This window comes from Coffea arabica, chromosome 9e (assembly GCF_036785885.1).
Source record: "Coffea arabica cultivar ET-39 chromosome 9e, Coffea Arabica ET-39 HiFi, whole genome shotgun sequence".
Taxonomy (NCBI): domain Eukaryota; kingdom Viridiplantae; phylum Streptophyta; class Magnoliopsida; order Gentianales; family Rubiaceae; genus Coffea; species Coffea arabica.
The window spans coordinates 33661710-33674290 of NC_092327.1; the positions used below are offsets into that span (position 1 = coordinate 33661710).

The 12581-nt window shown below is 35.7% G+C and overlaps 1 protein-coding gene across 1 annotated transcript; it reads right to left on the reverse strand.

Annotated features, from left to right (window-relative positions):
• Window positions 1-10627: 10627 nt before the first annotated feature.
• On the reverse strand, window positions 10628-12004 carry LOC140014690 (probable aspartyl protease At4g16563). Its single transcript, XM_072065783.1, has one exon. The coding sequence runs from the start codon at window positions 11870-11872 to the stop codon at window positions 10628-10630; it is 1245 nt and encodes a 414-aa protein (XP_071921884.1). The 5' UTR covers window positions 11873-12004.
• Window positions 12005-12581: the final 577 nt, after the last annotated feature.

The following is a 12581-nucleotide window of genomic DNA, read 5'->3' on the forward strand; positions in this document are numbered from 1 at the left end:
TGATCTTGGCTGTTTCATGGTTAATAATCTTGGAGGAGGTGAGTCTCTGTGAAATGGGATGACACTTCTGCAAAAGACTTGTTCTAGGATAATCCCATATGTCTGGTTCAGAATTGATTAACATTTTGTAATCCTGTGATAACTATTGTCTCCAAATTTATTATAGGATTTAAACTGAATCTTATACTAATCATATTCAGGGTTGCCCAAAATTTGGGTGCAAGGTGGTAATATTTTGATTGATGTAAAGGTAAAATGAACATCCTAGTATTTAAGAACAACAAAAGGATTCTTCTTCATTTTAGAAACAAATGAAAACTGCATCAGTTTCAGTTAATTTTTTCTTTCTTCCGAAAACTGATAGAGCATGAGCCATCACGGCCACTAGCATCAAAATTCCGGAGCTTGTTCCGTTGGAATAATTGGAGAAATAGTTCAACTTCCTCAGAAGATTGAGGCCTTGTATAGGGAAAGGTGAGAGACTCAATTTTGATAAATCAATTGAATCATTTTTTATGAGATTTAAGTTAAATCCCACAATTGTAAGATAAATACAAGCAACTTATAACTAAGCAAGTATTGCAACCATCAGCCTTTGGGCTGGTGGCCACCACCTAGCTTGGTGGGGTGGCACCAAAATGCCACATTTAAGTGGTTTGCTTCAAAAAATTTAAGCGGGTGTGTTGTGCACCCGTTTGGTCCGATGGTGGTTCAGTCCCTTCTGGATTATCCCTGGGCCTCCTTAGGTCCGCTCCCTCCCCTTAATCTAGAATAGATTAGGTTATACAATAGTTGTCGTCTCCGAAAAAAAAAAAAAGTATTGCAACCATCAGGTAGAATATTATTGTCCCTGTAATTGACTCTTCGATTTCAAAGAAAGATGGGCAATATTTGCTGCCATCCAGCTGCCAGATTTTGCTCGCTTTGTTGGAAACTTGGGCTTGTCTAATCTACCTTTTGGAGCAATGTAAAGAAAGCAAAGGTTGTGGCATGGAATCGGAGACAACTCTTTATGCAATAAGGAATTCCGGCTGGATAGCCATTTATTTGTCAAATTTTATTTACTTGCCTGATCAACAAATTTCAATCACTTTTTTATCTCACATATATTACATCAAAAAGTGCTACGATAATATTTTGAAAAAATATTTTCTCAAATAATCTATTATCTAAACACATACATCGCATCAGTGTAGTTTTTAACTTTTTTATTGTATTGGGGGGGGGGGGGGGGTTAACATCCACAATCTATTGTTCTTGAGCCTGCCTCCATGGTGCATGAGAGAGCTCTAAGATACTCTCCCTACCATTGAACCAAAGCTCAAATGATTGGTGTAGTTTTTAGTAGTTTAAAAAGAAAAAGCTTCATTCTAAACTAGGCATATCAATAGATAGGGTCTGAATTAGATCCCTTTGATCAAAATCCAAATCCATTAAATTTAGTTAAATCCATATCTAAACCCAAATCCTTATGGGTATGAAAAAGTAAGTTTAGACCTAGATCTTTCTGGATCTGGATATTCAATGGGTATACATCATATTTTTCTAAACATACTAAAATAAAATATATTAAAATTATATAGAGTTCAAAAATAATATAAATACCATCGAATTTTTATTTTCAAATAATAAAATTAATATTTGATAAGAATATATTTTACGTATTTTTAGTGTGTTTTATTAGTTAATTTTGATTTGATTATTTAGTTTTATAATTAAAATAACTAAAGTTTTGGTAAAAATCAACATTTTATGTTAAAGTGGCTAACATTGCATTTCTATTGATTTTTACGGTAAAAACTTCATATTTTGTAGGTTTAATGATTCAATCATCAAATGAAGTGCATTGAGAAGATATTTGGATGATTGATGATGGATTAAAGTGGTGAAAATAAAATATGAAGTGTAAAAGGAAGAAATGCAATTTGAGAAAAAAAAAAATCAAGAAAAGTCAACTTTGACAACTCAGACACATTTTCGTATTTTGACTATATCTGGAGCTACACATATTGGATTGAGATGATATTTATACCATTTTGAAGCTAAAAGATAGATCTAAATTCGGTATGAGGACATCAGAATCCAATTCAGCCGATTACTCAGTCAAAAAGTCGAAATACCAAAATTCAACACTGCTGTCCAAAGTTGAAAACAGGGTTTGACCAGGTGTTAGTATTTCGGTCATATCTCAGTCTACAAAGCTCCGATTTGGATGATTTTTGAAGCATTGGAAAGCTAATTCAAAGGGCTAAAACTTTTGTATCATAGAGAAAATTGCAATTGAAGTGAAGCCAAAAACATAGAATTGAAAACACGAGTTAACGAAACGCGACTCCAAGCCGCGTTTTGTGTAGGCGCTTTTTGTAGCCGAAATTCTGTAATTTGCTCAACCATTTCTCTTGTGTTCAGACTACTTTCCAGCTCTAAATTGCAAGGGAATTCGGCGCACATGCTTCAGAAGACAAAAGGGCAAGAAAGGTGGCTTATTTTCAAGTCAAAAACATTTGTTATTGACTATCTTAACAATTTCAGATTTGAGAATCAAGTGTGAAAAGTTTGACCAGTGGAAAATGAGCTTTGGAGTAGTTTATATGCAGAGACATTTGGGAGGTTTAAGAGGATATACGGGAGAGAGCTTGAAGAGTGCAGAAATGTAGTTCTTCCATTTCCTTAGTGTAGGATAGTGTAGTAAGTGTAGTTCATCCATTCTTGTATAATGGCTAGATTAGGATGCAAATGGAGATGAAGAAAGAGAAGTTGAAGCTCAAGTGACATGGGTTATCTCTTCTCCAACTCTTTATCTTTTGTATTGGATTCTTAAATATGGTTAATATGCAAGTTCTGGATTTTGTGTTTATTATGTGTCTTTAAAGTTTATGCCTTGGATATGGTTGAACTTTCTATGATTGTTAGTATTTATTATTTGTCTATTTGACTGCTATAATTTGAGCAAGTTATTTAGCACTTTAACTCTTTAAATCATGATTAATCTGGTACTATTAATTGTGATTATCTAAGGTGTTGTTTCTACAATGAAAATTGAGATGTAACACTAGTTCAAGAAGTGCTAAACATAGGGAGTACACTCACGAAAGTAGAGGTGCACCTATGTGATTTTTAGTGATTCATTTCATGTAATTCCATTGAAAAAATGAACTTGTAGCTAATTTCATAACCATGAGAATAGGTATGGATTAGTTATGAGTATAATTGATTCACTACAAAAGTAGGATTCAAATGCATAAGGAAATTACACCATAACTAGCTTAGATGTAGTATTCAATGATCCAAATATAGCACTTGCATGAGTAGTTAGGGATACCATAACCTAAGGAGTTTTCATTTGTTATTTTGTATAATTTCAGTAGGTTTAATTTGTTATAATTCATTGATAGTCTAAATAATAGAGAAGCTTTAGTAATACCGGTAATTGTTCACTCTTCGTTGTGGGATCGACCCGATATATACCCTCAACTACTAGTTGACCTGTATACTTGCAGTGAACGGGTGTAATTCGATTTTTTTACTTGTACATATATGTAAAATACCCGTCAATATTCAAGAAGTTGAATGCAATATTGTGAATTCAAAAAAAGAACTACTATTGATTGCTTCTATTTATTTTGAAATTTTCAATTGTATCCACATTTAATCTTTCATTTATTTGCCTTTACTTTCTCTTCTTTTCCAAAAAATTTGTGCCAATTACAATGACAATTAGGATTAGTTTGAGAAAAGGAAACAATCATGAAATCTTATTGTAGTCAATCAAATGGCCATAGAAATATCAGGTTATTTTACAAATTTACTGATACGCATATAACACACGAACACACACAGACATACATATATTCATACATTCACACACAAATGTGTGTATGGGTAGGGTTTGGTAGTTTGGATTTGAATATGAATAATAAAAAATCAATAATAAAAAATCAAACCTTATCCAAACCCATAATTCTCTTATCCAAACTTATCCATACGCGATCCACTGAGATGCCTAATTTTAACCTCCGTATGACAACATCCAGACATGTGAAATGCATTTTGTCAGGGATTTTGGAAAGTACAGAGTGCAATGGCTCTAGAGACCGTTATTACAAGGAGAGAAAAATTATTGGCTTGGAATTTTCCTCCTAATGGGTAGATGAAGCTTTAATGTGGATGGCTCACCAAGAAACAGTCCAGTCCAGGCATGGCAGGTTGGCCAGAACTCAAAATGGGACTATTAAGGGCGGTGGATTTTTGGTTTTAAGATTAATATTGGACATTCATCTAGTCTTGCTGCAAGATAGGGGTATCAATGGGTCGGGTTTGGACCCGGACCCGACCCAAACTAATAGATTTTTTTTTGGTTTGGATTGAAAAATAATTTCGATATCCGAGCCTAGATTCAGACCCATTTATTCTAACAAAAAAAGAGTTGGATACGGAATATATGATTTGATCCGTATTCGACCCGGATCCGAATAATATATTAATAATTATAAAATATAAATATTTCTAAATACATTTTTTTACCAAATTAACAATTTATTAATGACTTTGTAGATTGATTTGTGATTAGTTTTGGATTGACTATTGGGAGTTATTTGTAATTTGATTTGTTTAAGTTTGGAGATTAGATTTGCGATTGGTTTTGAATTTAATTTTGAAATATTTAAATTTGGATCTTTTAGACTTGGACCCGATTTGGATCATTCGGACCTGATTCCGAAATTCTAATATCAAGCCCCGTTGGGTATACGAGTCAGGTCCAAGTCTACTACATAAAAACAAGTTTGGGTTTGAAATTTTCAATTTCGATCCGAACTCGACCCATTGACACCCCTATTGTAGGACTTCGGGCATTATGACAGGGGCTGAAATTTTACTTGGGAGCTTGGATGATTTAGACATTGAGGAGATTGAGCCCGACTCCAATGTTGAGCTTCTAGATGGTACAACACGGAGGAAGGGGCCAAGTACATTTTAATCTATTTTGGAGCATTGGTGAGTTACTTAGGTCATGTTTGATAATTTAATTTAACACTTGAATTCAAAGGATTCAGATCTTAATATGTTCAGACGCGTTTGATAACAAAAAATTGAACAGCTGAATTAATTAAGTGGCACTGAATTTTCTAAACAAAACTTATTCCAAAAAATAAGTGATAATGTATTCACTTATCACTTAATATGATATACACTTTGTGACAGCCCCACCTTCCCCTAAGGCGAACCAAAGGGTTCGGCGGACCGCCTGCCCAACTCTCGCCAGGACTACGGGGTCAAATCACACAAACCCTATATTACGCGTGATAGAACCCAAAGAAAACAAACAATCGGAGACCACCAAACCAAAATATAACTTACCAAACCATACGGTGAATTGGGATTTCGATTAAACACTCCAACGAAAACGAAAACGAAACGAAAAAAACGAAACGAAACGCGGCTACGTCACAATCTGGCCAAGATTTGGCCGGATAGCCGGCCGGATTCAAGGCAGTAGCCATCTCCAATTTTTTTCAATTTACCCTGTCAATCAGGCCACCTATCCGGTTAAGAACTGGCCGGATATACGGCCGGATTCCCCTGAACAGTTTCCCGCCAAATTTTTTTTCTTTTCTTGATCAAATCCCACTCTCGCTCGAATCCCCACCAGATACAAGTAAAGTTCATATAAACCCATAGAACGTCCATTCACCAACAAATACACGAAGGAAACATGAACAAACACTTTTATACATATGTTAGAACTTTACAAGTCAAAGTGTGATACTTGATCAAAATACAAGTAGGATTTTCTCATACAGAGGAGCTATACAAAAGAATAGCTAGAGCTCGCTCTACTCCTTTCTTCAAAATCATGGTTCAAAAGTGTTGTTCCCTGAAGGGAAGACAAAAGGTAAAGGGAAGGGGGTGAGCTTACGCTCAATGATGTACCAAAAATACAAGTAGTCACGAATCATGGCATTTCACTTTTAAGGCACATATACACAACATATAAGGAAATGAACAAGCATCTCAACTGGAAGGGATACAGTTGGCTCTCAGGAGCCAAAATTTCCATTGCAGTACTTGATCCAAACCCGTTGACTCTCCGTCAACGTATATAGAACAAACATGTCCGTAGACCACACTTTACGCCAAATTTCGTCTACCAAACATACCCCTTACCGGGCCCGAACACCTCAACAGAAATAGAAGTAGTAATACTCGAGTATACCGGAAATCCAGAATCTCAAATACCCAAAGATTTCCCAAAAACAGACTACCGTGACTCGTTATCTAATCGACCAGACCCTTGCCGGCTCGACTCGAGTAACTAGTCACAGGATTTGAGCTCAGAGGTCACAGAAGAGTCGTTGGATACAAGCCTCCAAACGACGTCAGAACAGGCACAGATAATAGATTCAGATTTTTTTTTCACAGTAAGTAGGCATACAGACAGACAAGAGAACGAGTGTGATAAAGTACACCCTCGTCTCATTCAGAGTAAGCAGATAGTACAGTTATTCCATTCACAGATTGCAATTACAGGTAACCAAGTTAAGCAACAAATGAGGGGGGGTGGTACACTCACCAGTTCAAGTATAGATACTTCAAAAGTTTTCACCCAAAGTATGGCTTTAATCGCCAAGAAACCCTAAAATAATCAAGGTAAAACAATTATGGTTCCCACATCTACAAACCCAATAAACAGAATGCATAAATGAGGCTCGACTACAAGTCGTATGCCTTTCCAAATTAATTACTAGTATAAAAGGATAAAAATGTAACTTTTGAGCAAAAGGATAATAGTTAGTCCAAGGGATACGAACAACCCCAAAACCCTCCATTTCTACCAAAATGCAACACAAATTTAAAGGAACCAAACGACCTAGAAAATTGAGCAGCATTTCCCCTAAATTTCCTTCCTTTTCCATCCTACAATCAATACCAACTCATCTCAAATCAACCACAATTTCACATACAAATCATAGGCTATAAAACACACCTAATTAGGGCCACAATACCCTTCAATTTGAGCCAATTAATAGCTCCAAAACCAATCACAATTGAGCTCCACATTCATCAAAGATAGCTTCCTTGCTCAAGTCCAAGCCTTAAGTTACGAATATCATGTCAAGCAAAGGAAATTCTATAATCATCAAGTTCCACGCACCTTTCGGCATGATAATCACAACTGAAACTACACTTATCGGATTGAGACGAATCTTATGGAGTTTCGAAGTCAAGACATATACCTACATTTCTTATGAAGACCTCCAAAGCCAAATCATGCATTTTTATGGTCAAAAAGTGAAATCTCAGAGAGAACAGAAAACTGTCCGTGAAACAAGGCCTGTGAGCAGTCAAGGGTATTTCCATCATTTCACAAACTACAGTGCTCTGATTTATCTAAAATTTTACCAGTAGCTAGCTAACTCAAATACCTACAACTTTCATGTTTTGAGCAAGGGCTAATTCGGTCTCTCTCAAGGACGAACATACAGTGCAAAAATAGGGCAGATTACTACCAAATGGAAACCCTAAACTGGAATTTGTGCACATAAGCTGGAAAATTTCTTTAGGCAAAGTATTCTAGCCCACAAAACCTCAATAATTCATATAACAAAGCTATCAAAACATAAACAACCTTCAAGCATCACATGTGATCAGAATTTTCACCATGAAACTGAAATTTACCATAAAACTACTTCAAACCATAAAATATTCTTACAAAGTTACCTATGTAAAATCTATAATCCACTAATTTACACATATATGAAGGAAAAGAAAGTTTCTTGTCCAAAGTACCTTGTATCCTCAATAAAGATGGTAACTTAGAGCTTGTCCCTCCAAAATCACTCCACTCAATCCTTTAATCCTTCCTAATAAACAACTTTTATGGAGGGTTTTTGCAAAAGTGATGGTTGGAATCAAGATTGTGCAAGAAATTGAAGAACAAATGAAGTTTCTCTCTTGGTTTCTTTCTCTCAAATGGCCAGCCAAGGAAGACAAAGAAATGAAGGGAATTTGGTCAAAATTAGAGTTTTAGGAAAGTAAAATATCTTGGTCAAAGTCTAACTTTCAATGGGGTGGTGACACTTGGCACCTTAGGGTTTCAATCTCATCCTTTAGTCTACCAATGGATAATCTCTCTAACTAACCTCTAATTATCTCCTAGCTAGCACCTTGTACAGTAATATCCCTTTATACAAAATTTCAACTAATCAACAAAAATTTATCACACTTAGCGCACTAGCGGGTCCCACGTCCATAATACGCTTCAAACTTAATATGAACTAACTTAAACTAGGAAAAAGGATTTAAAACTCTACTCACTTATAAAATATCTGAAAAAAATCAATATAATAGGGTATAGTGAAGAAAATGTATGAGAGAAAATAAAATAAAATAATATAAAATAAGGAAAATTTACTGGTCCTCACACACTCAAATGTATTAAATTTAATATTTAATAATTCATTAACTTCATATTTTACACATCAGACTTTAGATTTCAAATTTCAAATTTCAGATTTTAGTTTTTTCAAATGCACCTATCGTACGTGGTTGAGAATGTAGGTTAAATCATTTTAATTTGGGTAAATTACATATAACCTCTCTTTAGTTTCATCTATTGTCACATGACCCCCCCCCCCAATATTTCAAAATATTCACTTCACTCCTCTATGATTTTGTGTAAAGTAGAAACTTGATGGAAAATATCATCTTTAATGTCATTAGTTGAAATATCAATAGTGCTCTTACTTAAATGCTAAATCAATCGACGATTTAATCACTTTATATAAAAGTATAGGGAGATTACATAGATAAATGAAAAAATCACATAAGAATAAAGTGGATATTTGTACAAATCATAAAAAGATTACGTGAATATTAAAATTTCATCACAAGAGCTTGTAAAGCGCGTTTGGTATAATTGCTGTAATTGATTGTACATTTAGTTCATTTTTCACTTTTTATAAAATCACAAAGGGGTTATGTGACTATTTTAAAATTTTAGGAGGATCATCTGACATTAGATAAAATCATAGGGGGTAATAAGTAATTTATCCTTTAATTTAGAGGGGAGCGGATCCTAGTTTTGATGCTCTGGTGAAGAAGATGAGCTTGATCGTGCCATGGGGACTTGAGTCATTAGCCGGTCCTCGTATGAAATTCGAGCTCTACTATCTGCGGATTATATGGGGATGATTTATTGTCGTGTTATTTTTGTGTAGTTAGCTTTATAGCAGAAAAAAAAAAGAATCTAAGAAATTCTATGATTATTGGGAATTGAAAGGCATAGTTTTTAACCAATTGCAAAATGAACATTGTTGATATTCATGAAAGCGGGCCATGTAACCTTCATGAATATCAACAATATTCATTTTGGCACATTCTAGGTTTTTTCTTCCTCCATTTGTAGCTTGATAGATTAGGATAATTAAGGGTTGGAGCTGGAAGAGAAGAGAAAACTTGCCCTGGAATCATTCTCTATTACACTCGCTCTCCCTTTACCTTCCAATGTTGACGTCGTTGAAGAGAGATTAGAATGAAGCAAAAGTGAAAACGGAACGTTAAATAGAGACTGAAACCTAGCAATTTCAATCACTGTTCAATGTTCAACAACATGAGGCCTAAGAATGAGTTCAGAGATTCGTGTCATATTTCAAAGATAAGATTTAGATATGGCCTTAAAAAATGAATTGATTAATCTGAAGTACCAATAAATTGTTCGAACATAGTAGAAGTAGGAAGAAGAAGAACTTGGAATCTACTAGAAAATATAGTAGAAGAAAAAATCCTGTCGTTTATCAACTGAAACACCATAGTTTTCTTGTAACTTTTGAAGAGATTAATGGAATCCTTGTGCCATGAAAAAGATTCCTACTTGACCTTAGTAGTGATCACGTGCTACTTAATTTGTGATGTGCATTACTGCATGTGATACTAAAGCCATATGTATAGTCCACGTAAAACAGATGTAAGATCTCTATGGAAAAGATTAGTTCAGACTACTTCAGTCCAAAATCAATTGCTTATTTATGCAGTTCTTGGAGTTGTTTATACCTTCCAATATTGGTAGTTGAGGCGGTCGTACCATTGGATATTCCAAAGAAATCATAAAGATGACAGAACAACAGAGGATTCATGGCATGGGGCAAACGTGGTCTGATCAGCCACCAAGACCAAGCTTAATTTGCATCTCTTCATTTGTTGGCAGATGTTGCTTCTGATGCCAAATGAAATCCTTAGAGTAATATTTGCTGTTTACTTGGTTATTTAATTTCTAATTGCTGATACATTATTCCGTTTTCCTTGTCCTAAAGCAGCTTCTCTAAAAGCAAACTTTCGCTAATTAAGTAGATTCTTATTGCCAATCAACTACAATGTAACCAGCTGATCATTCTTTCAAGTTGAAGAAAAGTTCATAGAACAGAATCTTTGGTTCTAGAATTTCAAAAAGACACAGGAGTACAAACATGACACCATACACACACAGGTGCACAGACAAGTGCCAGAAAAGTCCAATGTAACAAAGTTGCTGAGCTTTCAAATTTAGAAGTTTTGGCACTTTCCAAGACTTCCAAAAGCTTTTGATAGTAAACCAACCATGCTTTTAGCCGTAAAACCATCAGTAAAAAGGCTACACTTTTCGCAGACCTTGTGAAGCAGCAGCTAAGGCACAATCAGTTGGTTGAAAACCAATTCTTTCTTTCTCCAAGTCATACACAACTTCCATATTTTGCTGCTGAAAGCTACCAAAAATTCCAGCTGGTCCATATACATTATCATCCATGCTTTGAAACAACAGACATTTCACTACAGTGTAGTTCACTGGTGCAGCCATGGCATAAAAGCTATTGCCGTGGGGTAATGCAAGAGTTACATTATTCAAGAGATGGAAAGTGATTGATGGAAGATCATCTTCAAGAGTATTATTTTTGGGACATGGAATTCGATAGCAAAGATCGAACCCACTCCTCATTTCTGTCTCTGTTGCTCTAGGGTAAGTTGTCATGGATTGGAGAACAGTGAGGAGGTTTGTGTAGAGAGGCTTAGGAAGATGAGTATATGTTGTTCCTGAATCAATCAACATGCCACCATTACCGAGCGAATCGAACTCTCTCAAGCTCAAAGGGACTTCAGTTGAGGTAATATTGCTCACAGATATTGCCTCCAAGCCAATGTAGTAGAAGTTAGGGTACACGGGACACTTCAACATTGGGGTGAATTGCATGTGTTCTTTAGAGGAAATAGCTTGATCTCCTACTATTAATGGACTTGAAATATTAGGGTCGTTAGCAAACTTGAAAGACAAGAAACAATAAGAAAAACCCTTTTGGAGGAAACCTAACTGTGAAGGAAGTGAGAGTGGACCCTTACCAAATCCAGCGATTCCTATAGGCTCTCTATAAGTGGTTCCAATACAACCAAAACAAAACTTGGGAATTTCCCTAGATGCACCAGCAGGGCTGCTTGCATGGACTCTTAGGGTATCCCTAGTCAAAATCCCAGAAACAACCCCTTCTCCATATGTATAAGCAAATGAAGGGCATGGTCTATAACAGGTGGATTTTAGTAGGGTCACCAGAGAGCAACCAGCTACAGTGCAGGGGTCATAGGAGTTATCAGAGCTATGGATGTCAATGCAAAAAAGGCTTGAACAAGAATCTCTGATGGATGAAGAGGAAGAAAAAGGAGAGAAACTAGCCATGATGTTTCTGTTCTTGTTATCGTCGCAATCGATGCAATTGAAAGTGAGATTCCCACAGGGTACCCAAGTGAGATCACTCCCAGTATCCATGTAAACTTGGATGGTTTGTGGAGGGTTGCCAACATTGAGAGATATCAGGTATCCATCTCCGATTTCCCTCAAGGGCTCCATCATGTCCTGCAAGTCTGACAGTTTCTTTACTGATGAATAAGAAGAAGAAGTGGCTTTTGGGGTGGGAAGAATGGTACTTGAACGAGTTAAACCAAGGACAATGGTGGATTCATGAGGGCTTATTCTTTCTCTTGCACGGGAGGGATTAAAAGAGAAAATTGAAAATGTAACAAGGAAGAAATTCAGGGCTGCACTAATGTTGAAGAATGCTGCCATTTTTCTTTGTCCACCACTTTGATGGATATAGGCTTAAAAATGGTGGTATTTATAGATCCTTTTAGCTTAGTTGAATGATTGATCTAAGGAAAAATTAGGGTTCTGAGACTTACAGATGTTGCATGGGAGACGAGGAGATAATCATAATCTGGCTACTGGGAAATTTTTTTTAATTGTTTAAGCTCCAAATAATAATATCACAGTCGTGTGAATTAAATAAGTGATTGTCGATAAGAATTATGGGGTCCCAATTATTTGTGAAAGTGAAAGGTTACGAGAGAAAAAGCTAGGATGTCCATAACGATTACTTAATGAAGAAAGAGCAGGCAAATTAGTCCAGTGGAGTTTCCTGAATAGGTAGATATAGTACGTACCAATTACTTGATACTTAGCTGCGCGTGCTTTGTTATTCTGTTGGTAACACGACAAACGAGCTTCAAGAAAACATGAAACCGGAAATTAGGTCCAAAAGAAGAATTATATAATGCAAAAAATT

Bases quoted from the DNA above. Each gene is read 5' to 3' on its own strand.
- LOC140014690 (XM_072065783.1), bottom strand. From the start codon at position 11,872: ATGATGGAGCCCTTGAGGGAAATCGGAGATGGATACCTGATATCTCTC.